This window comes from Paroedura picta, chromosome 14, assembly GCF_049243985.1.
Source record: "Paroedura picta isolate Pp20150507F chromosome 14, Ppicta_v3.0, whole genome shotgun sequence".
In the NCBI taxonomy this organism is placed as follows: domain Eukaryota; kingdom Metazoa; phylum Chordata; class Lepidosauria; order Squamata; family Gekkonidae; genus Paroedura; species Paroedura picta.
The window spans coordinates 41,345,543-41,368,923 of NC_135382.1; the positions used below are offsets into that span (position 1 = coordinate 41,345,543).

General features: G+C 56.9%; 1 protein-coding gene across 11 annotated transcripts; it reads left to right on the top strand.

Annotated features, from left to right (window-relative positions):
- PKD1L3 (polycystin 1 like 3, transient receptor potential channel interacting) lies at positions 1-23,311 on the top strand. 11 transcript variants are annotated; one of them, XM_077310366.1, is made up of 32 exons: positions 1-3,180; positions 3,526-5,657; positions 5,945-6,043; positions 6,246-6,286; positions 6,417-6,908; positions 7,432-7,563; positions 7,703-7,873; positions 8,109-8,236; positions 8,343-8,475; positions 8,577-8,702; positions 10,685-10,916; positions 11,080-11,273; positions 11,855-12,085; positions 12,199-12,303; positions 12,491-12,669; positions 13,134-13,280; positions 13,579-13,769; positions 13,882-14,111; positions 15,090-15,258; positions 15,419-15,602; positions 16,248-16,482; positions 16,576-16,675; positions 16,787-16,933; positions 19,031-19,216; positions 19,373-19,673; positions 20,488-20,621; positions 20,775-20,899; positions 21,026-21,186; positions 21,278-21,488; positions 21,932-22,033; positions 22,152-22,283; positions 22,369-23,311. In XM_077310366.1, the coding sequence occupies exons 2-32, from the start codon at positions 5,384-5,386 to the stop codon at positions 22,477-22,479; spliced, it is 5,403 nt and encodes a 1,800-aa protein (XP_077166481.1). In that variant the 5' UTR covers positions 1-3,180; positions 3,526-5,383; the 3' UTR covers positions 22,480-23,311. The 11 variants fall into 11 exon arrangements, with proteins under 11 accessions (XP_077166481.1, XP_077166480.1, XP_077166482.1 ...); XM_077310365.1 differs by having other exon boundaries at positions 1-1,630; positions 3,069-5,657; XM_077310367.1 differs by having other exon boundaries at positions 1-1,630.
- The last annotated feature ends 70 nt before the right edge of the window (positions 23,312-23,381 follow it).

The window sequence follows — 23,381 nt, forward strand, 5'->3', positions numbered from 1 at the left end:
GTAACACGTGAATGGGAAGGCGGGCCAGCGGCCGGGTGAAGGCCTTGGGGAAGGAAGGCCCTGGGAGGACCCTGTTGTGCGGTGAGCTGCGCAAAATCAAGGTCGGGGGAGCCAGGCCCAATATGCTTTCAATGCACTTTCGAAGTAGATTTTCCTGTTCTGCAGAGGAAAATCCAGCTGCAAAAGCACACTGGAAATGCCCTATTCCGTGTGTATGGCATGGGCTTAGGAGGCGGACTTTCCGTCCGTCTGTCCAGCCGCAGAGCAAGAAACATGCAATCAGAGGTGGGCGCTGGCCATCTCCTGAGGTTGCCCTGGGAGGTGATTACCAGTTGTAAAAACCCATTGAGACCCCTACACCATAAAGGCCCACACTCAACCTAACCCAGGAGTGGCTGTGGTGGGAGGCATGCTTTCCTCCCTGCCTCTCAGCCTGTGCTGGGCTCTGCAGAAACTGCTGTCGCTGGGAGGCTGAGGCAGCTCTCCTGCTGTTGCTTCGCAAATGGGAGGGCTGGACCCCGAGACCTTGGCATGCAGAGGTGCACACACACTGCCCCCCCCCCCCGGGTCTGTTTAGCCATGGGACGCATGCAGCATGTACTGCAGTCCTCTCCCTCCCAGGGGCCCAGCAGGGGGCCTCCCCCTCCCCAGCGGAGCAAGGACATAGACTCCCTTCTCCCCCTTTTCCCTCCTTAAGGACACCTGGGGTGACTCCCCTCCGCTGTGAGGGCCCCTCTGCTCCCTGTCTGGTGGCTGCTGCCACAACTGTACGCTGCTTAGATCACTCCTGCCTCCCTCTCATTCTGGGGCCCTTCCTTGATCATGGAGGCAGGCCAGGAGGATGGTGCCGGGGGGGGGGGGGCATCTCTGAGCTGGTGTTTGGTGCGTGCTGTGGGCAGGAGGCAAAGCACTCCCTCGTTCAGCTCTGGACAAGACACCATCGGCACAGGCTAAGCCAAGCCAGGATGCTTGGGGGAGAGGAGGTTCTAGAGCTAGAGCCAGGAACTGCTGCCCTGCCTCCATGCTAGTGGGGCATGAGGTTGTTATTTTGGCTGCAAAGGAACTTCCCAGTTCTGAGTGTTGCCACCCGCTGTTGGAATTCAGGCTGCCTCTTGGTAGGCAGTGTGTCCCTCGTGCCCAGGAGAGAGGGGAAAGGACAGACCCAGAGAGACAATATGCCTGCCTCTCAACAGGCCCAATCTCAGAAGCTGAGCAAGGTCAACCCTGGGATTGGAACACAAGGCAGGCAACGGATGCAGAGGCAGGCAACGGCCAACACCCCCCGAACATCTTTTGCCTGGCCACCAGACAATCCTGGATCTCCCAGCCATGCTATGCTCACGCGCCATACAATACAATATGTTTCTGTTCGGTGGTCCTGTGGGGAGGTCTTCCACAGGGGCTGCCTTTGGGGCAGGGAAACAGCCATGGCAGCTTGAGCTGTCCTTCTCAAGTGGGCCCAGGCTGTGTGTGTGTGCGTGCGCGCACGCGCTGACCCACCCTGACTTTCTTGCTGCATTCCTGGACTGACCCCTGATGTCTCATTTGCTGACCCCCAAGCAGCCCTACCAGTCTCATATCAGCCTCTTCCCTAGGGCGTGCTTCTAACAAAGGAAGATCAAAACCGCAGGTGAGCAAAGATTCCCCCCCCCCCCGTGTGCCCTTTAAACAGCCACCTGCTTGCTGGCTCCACCCTCGGCTCTTCAAAGGCTATTGATGACTAAATTGGGCTCTGGATCCCACCCTTGGCTTTTACGCTACGTGTGCAGAACTGGGCACTTTCCTCAAAGCTCACCACTCTGAGGTTTCCAGAACCCCGCCCTTCAGTAATCAACAGGCCAGGCACGTGACAGCACTACCAGATCATGGGAGGTCTCCAGATTTTGGTGCAGAGGGCCACACAAGTGGAAGGGGGGGCATTCCTCTCCAGACAGGTGTAATTAAGAAACACGGGGTGGAGGAAGAGGCTATGGTTTGGGCCCCCAGGCCTTCCTGCCATTCACTGGGGACAAAGAGCAGCTTGGGGCCAGACCATTGCTGTGCAGCCAGCCACCTTGCCTCCTAGGGCAGCCCATTTTGGGTGGCTCCAGTGCTGCTGGGTGAGGTGCACACAGGAGAGCACTTGGGGGCTATGGCCAAGAATCCAGTCCTGGCACTGCGTCTTGGAGCTCTCTCTGCCCTCTGCTTGGTGGGATTGACTGGAGCCCACTGGCAGGACATGCCTGACCTGCCCCAGGCCAGGGAGGAGACGCCACGAATGGGGTAGAGGTCATGCAAAGATGGAGGGGAGCACAGGCAACATGCTGTTTATGGTTTTTATGGCGTTGACCCCAGCAGTCAGAAAGTTGGGCGACACTGGCCCATCTGCTATGCCTTTTCAGGCTTGGTTCTAGCAAGTCCTAGGATCTGGTTCCCCTCCTGTCAGCTGGAGCCCGTTAGTGTTTTCTGGTGGTGAGAGAGGAAGAGGAAGCTTCCTTTGACCCCTTCTGAAGGTGGTGGTATCCTGGTAGTTGCAAGCACAACCCAACTGTGTGCAAGTTGCATAGTAAGGGAGGGCAGGACAGGAGGGTGTGCGCATGTATATGCATGGGGAAGCTGGCCAGAACCTACCTGGTCAGAGAGTTGCCTCCTCCCTGAGGCCACCCTCACCATGGCTAATGGGTCTGAGTGAGCTGCACTTGGCTATCATCATACCCTGCCTCCAGCGCAGCCACTGAGTGCCTGACCTGGTGAGGCTGCTGTCTCCTCTGCTGCCAACTTGGCAGAAGGGCTTCCCTGTCCAGCCATGACCTGAGTCTCTTTCCACTGGGGGGGGGCATAGCCAGACACAAGGAGCCTCAGCAGACTGCTGTCCAGATCCTCTCCTTGGCCAAGGGGGCAATACCCACCAAAGAAGTGCTCTGTCCCTGGCAGGGACAACCTGATTCGCGGACAATGATCCCTGCCTGGACCCAGCATGCTCATACCCTTTGCCTCTACCTCTGTAGCGCCCCCAGCACCAACTTGAGTCTTCTGGTGGGGGGACACCTGGTCTCTGAACAGTCCTTCGTCTGCTCTCTGCCCCACAGGTCTGCACTGCACTGCCTATGAGTGCCAGCTTCTTCCTTCTGCTTAAACCATTCCCTCGAGGAGAGCTGCAGAACACCCAGGAGCAGGAAGCCCATCAGTGCAGTGGACTGGGTTCATATCTTGCCCTTTGCTATCAGGACAAAGATACCCTTGTGGGGGCCCTGCTAGACCAAGTCGCTGCCCCATCCCTTGGGACGCTAGGGTGGAGGCAGTGAACAACCTGCCTCAGACACTGATGCTGCGCAACGCAGGTCGATTAATGATAAGACCCACACGTTGCAAATTACTTTGCAAATAACAATGTGGGCATGGCATGCATGATGGAGACCTGGGTCAGGGAGAGTGAGACAGTCACCCTTAAAGAGCTAGCCCCTGCTGGGTTTCTCTCCATCAGTCTCAGACTGTGGGGTGGGGAGGAGGGGTGCCAATCCTAATCCAAGTGGTCTTCTCTTTCAGGGCTCTCCCCACACTGTCAATTCCAGGAACTGAATGCGTAGGCCTCAGGTGGGACTCAATCAAGAGTGTGGCCATCTGCTTGGTGTACCATGTGCACAATACACCACCAGATGCTCTGCCAGCCCTGCTATAGGAGGTGGCGGCTTGAATGCTACAATTCCCTAGACTCTTAATTCTGGGAGACTTTAATGTCCATGCCGAGCTACCACCCTCTAGAAATGTGCTGGACCTAGTGTAAGCCATAGTGACGCTAGGGGTCTCACAATTTGTTGTTGGCCCTACCCATCAAGCAGGCCACACCCTGGACCTCATTGGATTTTGGTTAATGCCATGCTATGGTCTGACCACGATGCCCTGAAGGCCCAGCTAATGCTGCCGCTGCCCTTCCTCAGCTGGGTGTCGAGCAGAGACATGGATCCAATTGGATTCCTGAATGCTCTGCGGGACCCAATGTCTCCTGGCACTTCTCTGAATGGTCTGGTCAGCAGCTGGTATGACAGAATGCTGGCTGCCATTGCCAAGATAGCTCCCCAATGTCCGCTCTGCCCCCATCTCAACCGGACCCCTTGGTACACTGAGGAGCTCTGCAAGAAGAAACAGTAACTGAAACGACTAGAGTAAGTTTGGGATGATGTTTCGAGAACATCTTATAGAATGCAGTTGAGAGCCTATGAGAGGGCAGTGGAGTCAATGACATGCAAATTTTGCTTGACTGCCATCGTGTCTCCTAACTCAAGTCCAGCACAATTATTTAGGATAGTTCAATCTCTCACCAACCTGAAGGAAGGGTGCCAAAATAATAACCAATTGGCTATCTGCTGTAAGGCATTTGCAAGTCATTTTGCAGACAAAATCTCAACACACCACCACAGCCTCCCTCCAACCTTAGCGACAGAAAGTGAACTAGAGGCTCCTTGGCTGTCTCTGGAGAGTACACTGAATAACTTCAGACAACTCATGCTGACTGAAGTGGACAAAATGCTAAAGGCAGTGAAGCCAACCAGGTGCCCTTTAGACCCATGTCTATCATGGCTGCTAAAAACAACCAACCTCTCCCTCCAGGTCAGCCCTTCGGTTGTCTGAATAGTATTTTCTCAAGGTCCATGGGACCTCTTGTGAGATAGGCTGAGCAGATTGTACCAGGAACGGGAGCCCTAGCTGCAGCTCTTCTGTTCCTAGCCCCTTATGTAAGTGCATCTGCTTTTTCCATGCTGGGCCTTTCAAAGGAGTCAGAAATGGACAGATGGGGACAGTAAAAATATTTTAAAGCCATGTGAATAAATGCTTTTTCAGCCCTTCACATGGCGCTCCAACCATGAGGCTAGGAATCCTGCTCTAACCCTGGCAGACAAGGGGCACCGTCAATGGAGGAGACCCTTTGGCATCCCCTTCTGCTCTTTGCAGAGCCCCCTGGATTGCCAGGGAGGCCTTGCAAGACCTGGTGAGACTGTCAACTGGCATCTTCACAGAGGCATCCTTTGGGCAGAAGCAGGCATGGAGGCCAGAGACCCTGCACCATCTTCTCTTTTGCAGCTCCACCCCACCCCCTTTCTTCGAAGGGCTTTGCACCACCACCTTTAGCTAGGAGTCCCATGGCTAGCCCTCACTCCACTCTGGGGCAGCTCCACCCTGACCAGCACATGGCACAGGAGCCTGGCCTGGCCGGGCTCTTTGTCAGGCAGTGCCCTGACAGTGGCTTCACAGCTGTGCAAACACCCCCCCCCCAGCTGCCTCTGTCTGGGCAGGGCACACACTTCTGTCCTGGATCACATTTCACCTGGAGGCCTGTGGCTGGGCATTGGGAGGTGGGGATATGAGCAGGCAGACCCAGGCCCTCTGATGCAGAAGAACAGGTGACATGGAGCTTCACCGAGCGCTCTGGCTCTGGCTCTGGCTCAGGATCCCTGTGGCCAGCCTGCCATGGGGGAAGACTGGCTACCGGCTGGTCAGACGGCCCCAGCGGGACTTCCCAGCAGCAAACGCCTGGTGCTGGATGCACGGCGGGTCCCTCCTGCACTCTTGGGACCGTCACACTCAAGGCTTTCTGCAGCGCAGCCTGAACAGCGGTAGCAAGAGCTGGATTGCACCCCATGCAGAAGTGCCTCGGGTGTCAGAGGAGGCCAGAGGCCCAGGTGAGAGAGAGCTGGCTTGTCCCCACGGGACTGGGGAGGAGGGACGTTTCCAGGGCCATTCTACCTCTCTGCTCCGGGCAGCTCTGGCGGCCCCTCCCCTGCAGCCTATGGAGGAAGGGGGCTTAAGCCAAGCTACGGCTGAGGGCCAGCCTCTCTCTATGGGGCTGGTGCAGAATTTGCTCTGGGGCTGGAAGTGGGTGGGGAATCAGGTGAGCAGATGCAGATCCTCCTGCCACAGAGCCCAGCCAGGCTAGGCTCATCTCTCCAGCCAGGCCTGCTTCCTACAGGACAATGGTCTGCATGCTGGAGCATAATCCGAATTGGGGACCAGTTCTGGGCCAGAAAAGAGTTGTGCTCCAAGAAGTTGCCCTTCCTCTGCCAGTCCGGTGAGGAGGGGTCTTGTGGTGGTGCTCGGGCAAGTCTACTGGGTGGGGACACAAGGTTTGTCCAAGGGTGGAGGATTCCTGAAGGGTTAGGGTTACGGCTTTGGCAGGGCTTCTCTCCTGTCCTGCTGGCTGAGGCATGACAAAGCCCCTTCAAGCTCAGCCTCTCCTCCCCACCCATCTCCTCTCCCTCTTTCTCTCTCAGGCCCACGGAGGCTGCGCCGAGAGGCTTCCAGCCCCCTGCAGGTAGGTTGCGGGCCCAACACTTGCTGCTTGTCCTGTGTGGCACCCAGTAGGTTTCTTGCCCATACAAGGCCCTTCTGCCCTTCCCTAGGGGAGGGGAGGGGCTGTCAGTTATGCTCTACTTGCCTCCTAGCGACGCCACCCCTGCACGGTGAGATGCAGCCCAAGACTGAGGGCCACAGCCGCCCGGGGGCTCACCGGAGAGCCTACAACCATCCCCCAGAGCTCCCGACTAGGAACCCCAACCCGTTGGCAAGCAGATGGCCCAACCGACACCAGTAGCACTCGCTGGGGACCCACCATCCCAATGACGAGGACCAGCTGGGAGCAGGCCTCAAGTCCCCAGGCCCGGCCTGACCGCCCCCTGGCAAGCTCTGAGCAGCCTCCATCCTACACCTTGGCAGAATCCAGAGTGCATCTCCCGCCCAGCCAGTGGCCTCAGCACAGCTCCCAGCCCCTGCTGACCCCCTATGATGGACCATCCCCCCCAGGCCCAGGGCCTGGCACCCAGCAACAGCCTACCCAGAAGACTACTTCCGAGGGGCCAGGAAATCCTCCGTCACATGCGACCATGGGGCCGGTCAATTTGAGCCCCTGGGACGTCCCACCTGAGGACAAGGGACAGGTAGGGCATGTCCGCAGGCCGCAACCACACAGTGCCCTTACTGGCTTGCCTTTTCTGGGCCCCGCCTACTGCCTGCCGCCCCCCCCTGGCAAGCAGGTGTTGACAGGCCTGGGGGCGGCCGTGCAAGTGCAAGGAAGACTCATCTGGGGTGGCCAAGTTGGGATCAGCAGCAGCAGCAGCTTTCGAGGAGAGAGGAAGGCCCTTCCTTAGGAGGATTCCCAGCCCGGGATGTGAGCAGGAAGGAGGCAGAGGAGGCCCTAGATGCCTGAAGGGGCAGGGGAGCTGGGGCTTCTTGGCCAACAGCAGGAGGGCTTCTGGAGCCCAGGCCCCAGTAGCGGACCTCCAGATGGCCTCCGGGTTTTGGCCTCTCTGGGACACAGAGTGTTGGGCTGGAGGGACCACTGGCCTGATTGCACAACACCTCTCTGATGTTCTCATGGTCTGCTGGCTGGCTGGTCCCTGTATGAGTCAGGCCAGGAGGCTTTTCCAAAAGCCTTTCCAGCCCCTGACTCTGCTCTGACAGGCCCTGGAGCAGCTGCTGCACCAGTTCCACCAGATGGTGCCCACGCTGGGCCACCCACTGGCATTGGAGAGGGCAAGCCAGGCACTGCAGGATCTGACCAGCTCCCCCGCCTTGCTCTCAGGGGAGAACCAGGTACGGGCCTTCTGCAGCGGGTGGATTGCGAGGAGTCCCACAGGGGCCACACTTATGCCCATTTTGGCACCTGCCTGTGGAGCCCCCTTCCTTGCCTCGGCAGGGCCATTAGCACCAAGAGTGTGTTTTGTTCCTGCAGGCACAGGCCAGCCATGCCCTCCAGTTCCTGAGCACTCAGTTGCCAATAGAAGCGCTGGCAAATCCTACCTCCTTCACGGGTTCTGCGGCTGCAGCCTCGTCTCTCTTCCAGTCCCTCAGCAACCTCCTCATGGCCATGGCCGCCAACAGCTCCAGCGAAAGCCAGCAGCAGGTGGGGGGGGGGTCTGCCAGGCATCCCCACCGAGCTCCTGGGGTCACCTGGCCAGTGGGGGCTGCCTGCCACATGGCACCAGAAAGAGCAGCCAGCCAGCAGGAGGGAGAAGCCCTGGCCTGGGACTCCCTCTCCCACAAGGCTCTGGGGATGGGGGAATGCCCTCAGAGGCAGGGCTCCATCTGACTCCATGCCTGTCACCAACCCTGCCCCCTACCACCCCCACCTGTTGCAGCAGAGGGAAGCTCTGGCCACAACACTGGCGGCCCTCCCTGTGATCCAGATGGGCCTCCTCCTGGGCAGCTCTTCCACAGAGCTTGCTGTTACTGCAGCATCTCCAGCCCTCAGTGCCAGCCTCAGCAGGTAGCCCCCTCTCCTCCCCACTCCTACCCTGTTGGTCCTGTGGGGGGGAGCCTGAAGGCTGAGGATGAGCCCCTCTTCTCCTCCTGTTTCTCTCACTTCCTGGCAGCTGCAGAGCTTCCTCCCTGCCCCACCGCTCCATCCACGTGCCTCAGCCCAAGCCCCTGACGGTCACCTTCCCATCCGCCTCCGCTCTGGCCCCGATGCTCAGCCAGCTTGGCCAGGCCCCACTCCAGGTGCAGGTCAGTAGTGGTGCAGGGGGATGGGAGCCTCTTTCCCTTGGGGGCAATCCCAGCAGCTACTCAGCCCCCTTCTCCCCTTCCCCTCCTTTTCTGTTCCTCAGGTGGCCTCTTTTGCACTCGACCCCTTCAGGCCCCTGGGTAGGAGGGCCATGGCCGGCGTGGCCAGCATAATGCTCCGCACACATGAGGGGCCTGTCCACATTGAGGATCTCCAGGAGGAGATGGAGGTAGCAGGCTGCAGCTTGCCTGTTTTCATCCTGACTGCTGGGGCTCAGAGTCAGAATACTCAGGGTCAGAACACCCTCAGGCCAAAAATGGCAGGCACAGGCCCAAATCAGGCCTCGCATTTGCCACCAGAGTAGCGACTCTGGGCAGGGGAAGTCTCCCTCCCGGCCAGAGGAAAGGGCTGGCCATCTCTGTAGCCACAAAGAGGTTTGTTGGCATCACCAAATCTCAGTGACCTAACAGCCCATGGAATCATGCATGCACACACAGATGCACACACAGTAAAAGAAGACAAACCATGTCACTTTGGTGAATGATCTCTGGCGCCAGCTTGATCAGGGTGGTTTGGCCATACTCATGATGCTTGACCTGTCAGTTGCATTTGACGTGGTCGACCATGAGTTGTTGGCCCACCAGGGCCGGAATTCGGGGTACAGCTCTTCCTTTCTCCGGAACCGGACACAGAGGTAGCTGTGGAGGAGGATTTATTGCGTCCCTGTTGATTCCCTTGTGGAGTTCCACAGGCAGCGGTACTCTTTCTCACATTATTTAACGTCTTTAGGCACCCTCTGGCACAGCTGATCCACAGTTATGAGCTGGGATGTTACCAATATGGGGATGACACCCAGCTCTATCTCCCTGTGGACAGCCAACTGAACTTTCCCCCAGATACATTCACCAAAATTTTTGATGGATGGATAGAGCAGAGTCGCCTGAAATTCAACCTCTCCAAGACAGAGGTCCCATGGCTGTGCAGGAAAGGCAGGAAGCCCACCCACCCACCCACCCACCCTGGCTGGGCACAAATTAACATCACGCCCACTGCTAGGAACTTGGGGATGATCCTGGATGCCTCCCTTTCTAGGGAGGCCCAGGTCACAGGAGTAGCCCACATGGCATTCTAACATCTTGGCCAAGCGAGGCTACTAGCACCCAACCTTCCCCAGACTGTTTGACCACAGTGATCCATGCGACGGTCACCTCTAGGCTGGACTTCTGTAGCTCGCTCTATGCAGGCCTACTCTTGTCCTTGACCCGGAAACTCCAGCTGGTGCAGAATGCAGCTGGTAGGGTCCTCACTGGGACACCTTGGAGAGCCCATATCCAGCCTGTGCTGAGGCAGCTGCATTGGTTACCAGTTGCAGCCCAGATCAAATTCTTGGTTTTAACCTTTAAGGCCATTTGCAGCTTGGGCCCTCCCTATCTGAACTTGTCTGTTTATTCCCCCACAGAGTGCTAGTCTCCTGGAAGTCTCTGGCCTCAAAGAGGTCTGCCTGGCCTCAACCTGGGCCAGGGGTTCTTCGGACGTGGCCCCGACCTGGTAGAATTAGCTCCCGGGGGAGCTGAGGGTCCTGACACAGTCCTGAAGGACCTGTAAGATGGAGCTCTGGGTTATGTTATGTTGTATGTGGGCATTTTATGGGATCGGGGGTTTAATAGGTTTTTATTATTTGTAACCCACCTTGAGTCCATGGAGAATGGTGGCCTAAACCAAACGGTTGGTTGGTCATTCAGTCAGTCCTGGGCCATCTCTGTAGAGTTTCCTGGAAGGTTCCCAGACAGAGTTTTCCATGGGAAGTCCTTCCTGTCTGAGTCCAACGTGTGTCACCGGAGAGCTGGTTCCAGGGCTTCCAGCCTCCCCACAACCTGTCAGGGGTGTTGATTGGTCCCCATGTCTCCCTGGTGTAGCCCAGAGCCTCAGGGGCAGACCATACCTCACCTTCAGGGGCTCTCTCCTGCCTGCCTGCCTGCAAGCCTCTTCGCCATAGAAATGAGGTCAGCAGAGACAACGCATGGAATCGGGGAGTTGTGTGTGGGGGTCCTCCTTCATGCCCACCCCTTCCCCTTTGCCGCTGCTTCCTCACCCATCAATGCAGCAGGGGCCCCAGCCCTTGGGGGTTCTCCTTCCCCACGGAGCCAATCAGTTGCGGCTGTGAAGCCAAGGGGACTGCTCAGGCTTGGGGGCTGACCCATCTGCTTTCAGATTGTTTTGCATGGAGAGGCGGAAGAAGTGGAGGACTCTGCCACCCAGCTGATGGGCAGCAGTGGACAGTTCCACCTGGAGGTAAATGTCTCATCCCTGGAAGATGCCCTGCTGGTCAGCATGAGACCAACCGTCCCCGTCCGAATTATGGTGCAGTTGGCGTCCCCTCCCCATGCCCAGGGCCACCGCTGCCTCCACAACACCACACTGCCCCAGGCCAGCTGGCAAGAGGGTAAGGGTCAGCAGGGATTGGGGCATTTGGGGCCATAGCTCGATCGGGGAGGGGTAATGAGAGGGAGCCTGGGCAGCCCAGGGTGGGGGTGGGAAGGATCCCGGCCACTCCCTTTCCTTGCTCTGCCAGTGGCTCCCCCCTCCACCACCTGCTGTTCCTCCAGAGGGTGCCTACGTTTGGGTGGTTCCCCCAGAGGCTCTGAGGCGGCTTGGCCCAGGTCCCTACTCCCTGTCGGCAGAGATGGCTCCGCAGCCCCAGCCGAGCCCTCAGAACGTCTCCGTCTTCGTCTCCATCGCCAGCACAGGCTGCTACCACTGGGACAGCCAAGCACAGGCCTGGAGAAGCCACGGATGCCGGGTAGGGCGAAGGGGAGGGATGGTGGCACCACAAGAAACCACAGGCATCTCAGCCAGCAGTCCATTGACAGGTTCCATAAAGGGAAAGCTGGGAGACTGGGGAGGGTGCTGGGAAGGGAGGGGACCTGCATGGAGCATAAGGTCCACTTTCTACTTCAGTTGTAATTCGGAGAGACCCCCAGACCCTACCTGGAGGCTGGCTACCCTTGGACCAGATCTACTGGGAAACCCTGTCCTGCTGGGGGGGGGGGAAAGGGCCTCACTAGCTGGGCCCTCAGGGGCACCTTCTCAGGCAGCAGAGGCCCTTCCTTGCCTTCCCAAGAGCCAGCCTGGGGCTGTGGGCAAGAGCAGCAGCCACTCATCTGGAGAGCCAGGGGAGGAGTGTTGATGTCCTGCTCTTGTTCCTCCTCTGTGGAACGCCAACTGGGACCCAATCCCAGTTCTCTCAGAGCTCTCTCAGCCCCACCTGCCTCACAAGCTGTTTGCAGTGGGGAGATGAGGGGGAGGAGATTGTGAGCCACTTTCCCATCGGATAGTGAAGGACAGGGTCCAACCCCCCCCTTGCTTTTCTCCTTCTCTCAGGTGGGGCCCCAAAGCACCCTCCGCCAGACCCAGTGCCTGTGCAGCCACCTCAGCTTCTTTGGCCGGGTCTTCGTGGTCGTGCCGCATGTACTCGACCTCCGGCATATGGGACAGCTCCTGAGCCGAGTGGGTCAGAATCCTGTTGGCCTGGCCTTGCTGGGCAGCCTCCTGCTGGCCTATGGAGCCATCCTGTTTTGGGCCCGCCAGAAGCAGAGAGTGGATGCGAGAAAGGTGAGGCGCAGGGGGAGAAGACCTTGTTCAGGGCCGGGGGGCATGGCCTCGGCTGCTCCCCATCTTCCTCTCCAGCCCTAGGCCAGACTCCGCCCTGTGCTCTTCTGCCCCAGGTGAGGGTCACGGTTTTGGCGGGTCGGGCCACGAGCACCTCCTCTGGCTGCTACCTGGTACAAGTCTTCACAGGCTACCGTCGAGGGGCAGCCACCACAGCCCAGGTGAGAAGACAGCAGCTGGCAGGGCCGAGACACCCACCCACTGCCCCCCACAGCCAGAGTGGGCCCAGCTAAGCACTCACCATGATACTCCCTGGCCTGGAGGGGAGAAAGGCAGAGGAAGCCGCCCTGCTCCGCCCTCCCTGGCCAGCCCTTGGGCTCCAGCCTAATCTCCTCTTTTGGGCCCCAGGTGGTTCTGACTTTGTATGGGGCAGAGGGGCAGAGTGAGCCATACCTCTTGCAGCACCCACACACCCCGAGCTTTGAGACCGGCAGCATGGATGCCTTCCTGCTCCCCACCCAGCAGCCCTTGGGCCCGCTACACGCTGTCCGCCTCTGGCACAACAACTCTGGAGCAAGCCCCAGCTGGTGAATCTCGGGGCCAGGTTCTTTGGGGGGAGGGGATCACTGCCAAGGAGGAGTTGGGGATGGGTGGCAAAAGGGAGCCTACACTCCTAGCAGCCCCAGCTGGTCGACTTCCTCCTCACTCTGGAGCGCCTGAGCTAGGAACAGGAGGCCTCTGGAACTAAATGCTGGTCTTGCATATGGGCATATGGGAGGAGCCAGCTGGAAGGAGTGAGCATCGATGGCCACAAGAGCCATAGAGGGCAACTGTCATGCACCAGGCTCCCCAGGCCAGCGAGGGTGGGTATGCAACCCGCCCAGTAGACAGCCCTCTTTTCTCTCCCAAGCAAGCAACAGAAGGCACCTGGCACCGGGAGAGTCAGCCGGAAGCTCTGGCAGCCCCTATGCCCTGTGTAGCGCTATGCCCTCTTCTGGCTTGCCCCTCAGCTGTTTGGCAGTGCCCACAATCTGACAGGCCCCATCTCCAGGTTTGTACGTCGGCTGGTCGTCAGTGACCTGGCTGCCAGAAAGAAGTGGCAATTCCCGTGCGAGTGCTGGTTGGCGGCGGACATGGAAGATAGCCAAGTGGACAGAGTCTTTGTAGCTGCCTCCGACAGGGAGCTGCGATCCTTCCGGTACCTCCTGAACCCCTCCCACCCCAGGGACATCCTGGCCCTGGTCACATGGCATGCGCCGGGCCAAAGGACAACGGGGTTGAGCCCCAGAACCCAGCTGGAAAGGTTGGGTTCAGCCAGGCAACGTCTGTAATGCTGCAGGCAAAAGAGCATGTGCAGAGAGTCTCTCTCTCTCTCTCTCTCTCTCTCTCTGACCGGAGAAGATGGCATCATGGGGAAAGTGCCCTGAAGAAGGGAGGAGGAAGGCCAGGGGCCCTTTCCACTGCACCTCTGACCCCTGCATGCCCCATTCCTGCAGGTACCTCTTCTGGGCAGGGCTGGTGGAAAAGCTAATGCAGGAGCACCTCTGGCTGTCTGTGGTGACATGTTCGGCATGGAGCCCCTTCACCCGGGTGCAGCGGCTCTCTTGCTGCCTTGCTCTGCTGCTGTGCTCCATGCTCATCAACATCATGTTCTGGAAGGGACCAGAGGAGGACGAACCCCAGCCAGGTGAGGAACCATGGCTAGCCCCCTCCTCCACCCCTGGGATTTCCAGCCCCAAGAGGCTTCTGTGCGTGGCTGCCCCGCCTGGGCTAAGGGTCTGGCCCTATTTTACCTGCAGCAGGACCCTTGGCAATAGTGACCTGGCAGGACCTGGTGGTGAGCCTGGAGGCAGCCTTCCTTCTGATCCCACTTCACCTCCTCATCGTGCACACCTTCCGATTGGCCCAGCCACCCGCCCTGACGCTGCTGCCCCGTCTTCCTCCTCCTCCTCCTCCTGTACCCCCCCAGCACCCAGAGCTGGCAACGTGGCCCTCAAGGCAGCCAACCACCATCACACACATTCAGCAGGTGAGGGCACTGGAGGGGGCAGAGCAGTGCGGCTCCTCCCTGGGCATTGGAGGCCACTGCCCACCACGCCACTGTATGCTCCCAGTGGGCTAGGTGGGTCCCCTGAAGAAGAAAAAAAGACTGCTTTGAATGTTGGACTCGAAGAGGAAGAGGAAGAAGAAGAAAGTTGGTTCTTCTATGCTGCTTTTCTCTACCCAAAGGAGTCTCAAATAGGCTTCCATTCGCCTTCCCTTCCTCTCCCCACAACAGACACCCAGTGAGGGAGGTGAGGCTTAGAAAGTCCTGAGATTACTGAGGAAGAAGAAGAGTTGGTTCTTAGATGCTGACTTTCTCTACCTGAAGGAGTCTCAAAATGGCTTACAATCGCCTTCCCTTCCTCTCCGCACAACAGACACCCTGTGAGGTAGGTGGGGCTGAGAGCCATTATATTATTGCTCTTGAGAGCAAAATTATCAGGGCTGTGACAAATTCAGGGTCACCCAATTGACTGCATACAGAGGAAAACCAGGGAATCAAATCTGGCTTGCCAGATTAGAAAGTGCCATTCTTAACCGCGATCACAGGCTGGCTCTACGGCCTTGTAGCCCACTGAAGCCCCTCCCCTCCCCAGGCTCCACCCCCAAACATCCAGGAGACCCCCAATCTGGATCTGGTATCCCCACCCCACCATCTCCTGCCAGTGCCTGGTGGGGGGTTATCTGGCAGCCCTGCAGTAGGCAGACCCAAGCCATGGCTCCATGGTCATCTTGCAATGCCTCACCCATTGGGATATCCCAGGTAACACCCCTTTAACTGCATCCATTTGCTCTTTTATGAAGATGTAACTTGTAGAACTGGTTTTTGTGGGTGAATCTTCTGCACAGGAGATTCCAGGAAGTGGCTGCCAAGTGGCACAAAAGGTGGGGGAGGGATAGCAAACCTTCCGCCTGCCCCAAGTATCCATCCCCCCAGGAGCCATCTGGTTAACTCCTTCCTCAGGAGCTGATGGAGACCGTGGGCTTCTTGTACAAGAATCCATTGTGCTGCTGCCAGGAGCTGCCTGAGTTCCCTGGGACTTGGAAGCAAATGCCAGAGTTGGTGGCTGGCCTGTGCATTCTCATACGTGCCTGTCTTCAGCAGCTGGAGGAGCCTGAAACTCTTGCACAAGGTAAGGAGAGGGGGGAGGGAATGCACAGAGGTCTTTACCCAGCCTGAAAACACCGGTACACGTAAGCAGGCATTTAATAATTGCAGGCGTGGAAAGAATCTGCCCCGGCTTGGAGGCAGTCACCCCCGGACTGACCCCCCCCAATTGCCTCCCTTTTCAGAGCGCACCCACACTCTCCATGGCTACTTGGTGCATGTAGTCCGTGACCTGGAAACTCAGCTGTGCAGCCTGGACTGGCTCGGCCTTCAGAACCCATATGACTACCTGCATGCCTTGGACCAGCTGCGACGACTCCAGCAACAGCTGCAGCCACCGAACTCACAGCCTGTTGTGACGCAACCAAGGTACTCACTGTCAAGGGAACAATTTGTACACGCAAAGGCCGCCCACATGTCAAGGAGACACTGTTTTGGGAAGCAATCTCAGAAACTTAATCCATACTGTTGAGGTAGACCACCCACAAGCTGAATCTTTAAAATGAAATGTGCAAAGGCCATCAGATTCTTCCATCAGCTGCAGCAGGAGTGGGACCCAGCCTGGCCAAGTGAACTAGATTCAAATGGAAGCCCCTCACCCCCAAGAGCAAAAGCAGAATACAGTCAATGTGCTTTAGTAAAAGAATATGCAGGATATGCAAATGAGAGCAAGAATCAAATAACTAATCTTGGATTCTCCCAACACAGTGACTCCTTCATCCAAAGGGTTTTTCATGCTTGAACCAAAGTTTTGAGTCTGAAGAAGCCACTCTGGGCACATCAACCCTCTTGACACCTGAGGAGGGAGGGAGGGAGGGAGGGAGGGAGGGAGAGCTGGGTCCCCGGAGAGTGAATGCCAGGCAGTGAAGATCTGGGTCACAGGCACTCACATGTGCCTCACAGGCTGCCCTTGGAGTGGGAAGCACTGGAGTCCCCTCAGCCTGCTTGAATGATTGACAGCTTCTCTCTTTCCCCCCCCCCCCATCCCTGCCCTGCCCTGCCCTGCCCCGGCAGCCAGCTCAGCAGCTTCCCCATGGATACCTCAGCGGAGCCAAAAGGGCCCTGCTCCACCGGGTTGCCCCGGCGCCTCCGGTCCCTCTGCTGGCTAGTGGTGGGCACAACTGGCCTGGCTTCTGGCTCCTTTACAGTGCTATACAGTCTGCAGCTGAGCAGGGCCCAGGCCACCCACTGGGCCAGCAGCCTGGCCCTCTCCGTGCTGCAGGGCCTCTTCCTCATGCAACCACTGAAGGTCAGATGCTCCACAGTAGGGAGGGGGCATGGGGGGCGGCTCTGGCTGCTGCACAGTATCTCCCTCCTTCCCACCTCCTCTCCCCACCCATAGGTGCTGGCCCTGACCTTGGTCTTCTCCCTGATGCGGAAGAGGGAGCTGTGGCAGGATAAGGGCCAGGAGCAGGAGCTGCAGCGGGCGCTGGCCCTCGCAGGTAACTCAAATCCCAGCTCCCAAGGACCCTTGGGAGGGAGGCTGCCAGAGGCCCAGCTCCCAAGGGCCCCCTCTCTCAGCACTGAACCCAGCCGCCCTCCCTGTCCCCCAGAAGGGCACCTGCCTCCTGCAACCACTGGTTCAAGAGATGGGATCTCCGACACCATCTACAGGCCACCTCCGCTCCAGCCCACAGGACGGGCCAAGGAAAGAGCCTTGAAAGAGAAGAAGTTGTACTACTTGGCCCGAGAGATTGGGGGTAAGAGACCCCCCCCCAAGAGGTCCAGTAGTCCTCACTGGACTGGCCCGGGGATGTCCGGGGGGGGGGGTGGAGTTGCCTGGGCTGGAAAGGAATAACAACACTTGTGTTCCAAAGAAAGCCAAAAGAAAATGTAAAGACGGTGCTGGGGAATAATTTAAAGCCATCACAGTGAGAGTTCAGACAACCTACATTGAAGATGAGGAAGGAAACACCAAATAGCAGGCACAGTATAGGCAGAGTGCTTCCTGTAAAAAGTAGCCTTGCTTGGCTCCAGCAAAAGAAAGGCAAGTTGATAACATGGCAGGTGGAAAGCAGAGATGAGAAGCATATTGGTTAAAATCTATCAAGACAAACCAAAAGAATATCAAGCATGTCGCTATATTGGTCTGAAGTAGCACCACAAAAATTGAGTCCAATCAGGCACCTTTAAGACCAACAAAGATTTATTCAAGGCTTTGTGTGCAGACACACTTCTTCAGACAAAGGAACAGGGATCATAATACTACAGATTTAAGGAGAAAGTAATTTAGTAGCAAATTAGTAAACAGAGTCACAACATCTTAAATCTGCACACCGCCCGTGGCGCCACAGGCGCCACGGACTAAATAAAACAGTAAGCCCTCCTGGGGCGGGCTGTGTCCGGGATGAGGAAGGCTCCGGATTGGACCCTTCCTCATGACAGACAATTGGAGGGACTAATCGGCAGGCGCAAAGCGCCTGCCGATTGGTCCCTCCGATTCCCAGCTGCAGCAACTGGCAGTTGCTCCCAGCCTGATGCGGTGAGAGGCGCTTTGCGCCTCTCACCGCGTCAGGCCGCCGCCCGAGGGAGCCCCCAGCAGTCGCGCAGAACGCGGCTGCCGGGGGCTCCCTGCCCGGCGGCCTGACACGGCGAGAGTCAGACCGCCAGGCAGGGAGCCCCCACCAGCCGCCCTGCGCGCTGCTGCCAGGGACTCCCGTTTAAAAATCTGGCTTAATAAACGGTGCAAAACGCACCTTCGGAAGACCCCGACGGATTCGAAGATGGCCGCCAAAGGCCCACCGAGCAGCCGAGGATGCCCCGCCACCGCCCCCCGCCCTCTCTAAGGTGAGCTTCCTTGCCCCGCGCTGCCCTGTCCCTCCCTATCCCCCACATTCTAGCGCCCATTGTATTTTGGTTACAATGGGCTCTTTTACTAGTATGCAGTATAATCCCTTGCTAGAAAATCACATCAGTCCTTTGGGTTCAAGTTGTCCTTCACAGAAACATTGAGGGAATAAAACTGCTAACGTTAGTGATTAATGGCAGGCACTTTCCCAGTTGTGAAAAGAATTAAAAGAGACTACTTAATGAAAAGATCGACCTGTTTTATTTACCCGGCCCATCCACCACTTTTCTCCCCGCCAATGGGGACCCTAAATTAGCTCACAACGTTCTCTCCCCCCTCCCACTGGTGGTGGGGGAGGTAAATTCCACACCATAGATTAGCAGTGGTCAGATATACCTGTTTGTTTCTCCTCCTCTCAAAATACCAGGACTTGTGGTAGAAGTTGATATACAGTAAGTGCAGGAAGCCTTCCAAGGTGATCTTCTGCAGACTAGAGTTGGCAACTGATTATCCTCTGCTCATTTTTGCCTTCATAACAAACATTGGAGGTAGGCTGGGTTGAGTGGCTCATCCAAGAACACCCGGCAAGCTTCTGTGGCAGACTGGGACAAAAGGATGCCGCAACACGTGGGTGCTGCTGGTCTCTTAAATGCCACACCTTTTCAGCACGGGAGAAGGGAGGACCCAGCCAGGACTAGGTGGGCATCCTCTGGGGTCCTGGTGCCCACCAAGGGTACCTATACTACTACAGGCCACTGGCCCTTTGCTCTCTGCATTCTGCCCAGCAACCAGCACAACAAAGCATAGCCCTGATGTGTTCCCATTGTACTTGAGAGCGCTTTTGCATGTCTTCTCACCTCAGCACCTCCCCTGCAATGCAATCAACCATAGGTGTGCGATTTGATTGTTCTGCTGAACCTGATGACTTTGTGGGGGTTCATCCTGCAGTGTCCTCACAGGGTGGAGTCCCTTAGCCTCTCCCTTCTGACCCCCCTTCTGCTGCCCCCAGTGCAACTCCTGTTTCTGGCCATGCTGATGGTACTTTGCTATGCTGAGAGAAGCCCCAGTGAGTTCTACCTGAATGACGCCCTTCAGAAAACCTTCACACACCAACTGGGCAGCGTGAGGAACCTGGAACACCTATATGGCTGGGCCAAGCACACCTTGCTGCCCAATGTCTATCATGACTCAGAAGGTGAGAGAAGACTGGAGAGCCTGCCCTAGCAGAGACCCAGCAGCCTTCTTGTCAGACCAGCTTGCTTCCTCCTTCCCAGCTGGTCATGTAGGTGTGGATCATGGCTTTTGTGGGATCATTGCAGCCATTCAAGCAGCAGCTGTTCTGCTCTTCCAGGTTTTGCCACGGATGCAACCTCCTTCCTTGTGGGCAGTGTGCGGCTCCGGCAGATACGGGCCAAGGGAAATCCACAGAAGCAAGGGCTGGCTTTTTTCCAGACCCAGCGTGAGATCGATGGTGCCAGTCAGGATGACAGAGGGTGCCCCAGTTCCACTTGGGGACCCAGAGCAAAGGAGAATGTCTGGGCATACCAGAGTGAGAGCACCCTTCAAGAGTACCCTACCCGGGGGAACTTTGCCTCCTATTCAGGAGGTGGCTATGTAGCAGACCTGGGCAGGAATGCAAGCCATGCCAACAGGTAGGGGGGCCAGGAGAGATGCAGAGCCAGAGGCTTGAGTCCCTGAGCTGTCTGGTGTGACACATTCCCACCCCTGAATCTTCTGTGCTTTCTGCCATGCTGGGCCAAAGTGGCATGGCTGGTGACTGGGGGAGAGAGCAGGGAGACAGCTGACTCTCCAGTTTACCTGGATGAATGTGGCTATATATTACCTGGCTATATGCTCTGGTCCAGTGGCCACCTCCATTTTAGCTTTTCTTTCTAATAAGTTCTCCATTCCTGGGCCGCCTCATCCGAAGCAGGAAACTCTTCCCAACTCTGATTTCCACTTTGCTCAGAATTCAGAAGAGACACGGCAGAGGGTGTGCGTGTGCAATTGCCAGAGGATGTTCAGGACTTCTGGTAGCACCAGAACAGCCCCTCAGTGCATGAGGGGAGGGCGGTATATAAATCTAAATAAATAATGTACAGCAGTCTCTGTAGCACTGGGGCAAATCAGGTCCTTTGGGGTAGAGCTCAAAGACAATAGCTACCTCAAAGGCCTGGCATCTAGCAACACACTAATCCTGGATTTGAATTCCACTTGCTAGATGATTGCTTTCTCTCCTCAAAGAATTCTTCCAATTGGGGGTGGGGGTGGGGGGCTCTACAAAGTCAGTCCTTTGGGACTTGGCCTAGACCTTGCTTCTTAGTCTATTCTTTGTTGACTGGAATCCACCAATGGAGCAGAGCGTGGAAAGCTAATGGTCTACTGTGATAATTCCTTTTAGAAGGCAGCTGAGGCCTCTGGGTTCAATTCTGTCCAGCAACCCCCTCCCCCTTTTGTCTCCTGTAGAGTCCTCCACACTCTGGCACAGGAGAAGTGGCTGGACAGGTGCACACAGGCAATCTTTGTGGAATTCACCGTCTACAATGCCAACGTCAACCTTTTCTGTGCAGTCACTGTGCTCCTGGAGAGAAACGGGATAGGCAAGTGGAGATGGCAAAGAAGGGTCTGAAAGCAGGGGCGGGGGAAGGAGAGAATGCTCCAAAGCTTGGCCCTGGACTGCCCCAGGGAGAGGGAAAAGTGAGGGGCCCATGCCCTGCTTCCAGGCTCTGACCCACTGGTGCTTTCCCCACCAGGAGCCATTGCCAGCACTCCTGCCCTGCAGATCCTGCGGCTGTACCCTGGCAGACAGCTTCTGGTTCCTTTGGCCTGTGCACAACTGGCTTTCCTCCTGCTGCTCTTGTACCATATTGTGGTGCAGGTGAGGGCATTTGGGGAGGGGGGGGGGAAGAACCCATGGGCCCCTCCCTCCACATTGCCATCTTGGCCCCCTATCCAGGCAGAAGCTGCCTTTTCTCACCCCGACTCCTCACCCCATGCACGGCAGGGCCAAGGCCTGAAGCAGGCAAAATGGAGGCACTTCCGCACCAAGGGGAACCTGCTGGACGCCTTCAGTCTCCTCAGTGGCATGACTGTGGTGGGCCTGTACGTGAGGAGGGGGTTCCTGGCAGCCAGCATCCTGAGGCAGCATCGGCAGGACCGCAGCAGGTCAGTGTGTGGCCATTGCCTGTTTGACAGTCCACCTTGGCTCAACCACAACTCCTCCCATGGCAGCCCAGCCCCTGTGGTTCACTTGCAGGTTTGTCCAAGTCTCAGAGATGGCAAACACAGATGCAGCACTCAACTACCTGCTTGCCTTCCTGGTGGCCTTGTCAACCGTCAAGCTGTGCAATCTGCTTCACCTGAATCCCCGCCTGCACCTCATCACACGGACCCTGCAGAAGGCCTGGGACGAGGTCCTGGGCTTCCTGCTCACCCTTCTGGGGCTCCTGATTGGCTATGCCTTTGCTGTAAGATGTGTTAAGCAGTGGCTGGACTATGTTGGGACAATGGCCCAGTGGGGCCACAGCCCACTCAGGTGTATCTTTTGACACGTGGTCATGGGTAAGGCATCACCCTAGTGGGTGGGGGACTCAAAGCCACAGTTGACCACACAGCCTGAGGAGCAGAGAAGGCTGCCAGCATGCTTGCTCATCCAACTCAGCCTTGGCAGGGGAAGCCAGCCTCCCTTCAGCCTGCCCTGTTACAGCTTCAACACAACAAAGCCCACAATTCGGGGGGGGGGGGGGGGCTCGTGCTGCTCACATGTGAGGTAGGGGGCAGGGAAGTGCTGGGATGGCAACAGGTTATAGGGATGTCTGCCTGCCCAACTGAACAGGGTTAGGAGGCTCTCAGGACCTCCCACTCCACCAAACCCATGCCTAGTCCTCTTTGTGCTGCTGACATCTTGCAGTGTAACCTCCTGTTTGGATGGAGCATCATCAATTTCAAGACCTTCTTTGACTCCGCAGTGACCATTGTGGGGCTGCTGGCTGGGATATTCAACTACAAAGCGGTGAGCACTTCACAGATGAACTGTCCAATCTTGCCCACTCATGGGCTGGGAAGGGGAGCCCAGCCTATGCCTTCCTCCAAGCCAGCACCAGCCAAGTTCTACCCTATCTCTGGCCTAGGTCATTGCACTGGACCCTGTGCTGGGTTCTCTCCTGCTGTTCACCAGCATCCTCTCCATGGTGTTTGTGATAATCAATCTGTTTGTTTCTGCTCTCCTGACCATCTTCAGCAGGGAGATGAAGGCTGTGAAGGTACGTGGGGCTCCAAACTCCTCCTCCCCCCTCCCTACTTGAGGGAGCCAGCCTGGCTCACCGCAGCATGCCTCCCTTCTTGTAGGTATCCAAGGAGGAATCCATGATGCAACTGATCCAGCTGAAGATCTCCAGCTTGCTGGGAATCAAGCAGCAGGCCCTAGGACCTGCCCATGGTAGAGCTGCAGAGGACTGAACTCCCACCCCAATCATCAGCAGCCTAGGACAGGGGAGCTGTTTCTAAGTCTCTCACTTCAGTTTGTAAGAAATGCTCTGCTTGGTTACACTGAATGGCAGCTTTGTGGCTCCCCATCCCCTCTAAGCCTCTTGGGGCCAGGCAACTCTACCTTTCCGCAGATCCACCACACTTGGGTGTGGATTCTCCTTACAATGTGTTACTGTCATTGGGGTGATAGTGGAGCAATGTTTCACTTCTTCCCTTGCCCCAAGGCTCCATGGGCAGAAACAAAGCCTCCTGCTCTGGCCTGGGCTGAAATCAGTCCGGCACGCTGCTCAAAGGCCAGCCAAAGACACCAGCAGCTGCTCCTCTGCCTCTCCACAAGAAGGCACCAAGCCCCCAGGCTTGGGCAGTGGAAGGGCCCCCTTTCCTCAAGGAGCTTGCCAAGTACAGGTCTTCATGCCCTCTAAGGTGGCTAAGGAACAGGCCCGAGACTGGCTAGGCATTGAAGAGACTTCCAGGGAAGGGATATACCTCTCCTTACTGAAGACAAACCTTTAACTTTTGGGTTCTGCAATCTGGTTTGGGCATACTGAGGAATGCAGAGAACAGGAAACAAGCTGTCACCAGCACTCACCCTGAAGTGGGCAATGATCCAGCCTTTCCTCTACTGCATGCTTCTTATGGTTGCTGATGATGGAATGCTGATAAAGGACATTATTACAACCTTCTAACTGATCATATAGTTATTGGAAATTGGCCTTAGTTTCAGAGTGGAGACCAAGATCTGATCTCTCCTTTTGTAGGAAATGCAGGTTCCTTGCACAGGTATGACTCGTTTTCTCTGCATGTAAAATTTAAACATCATAAAGTTTCCCAGTCTGGTGTGGTTTTGGCTATCTCACACTACACAAGGACTC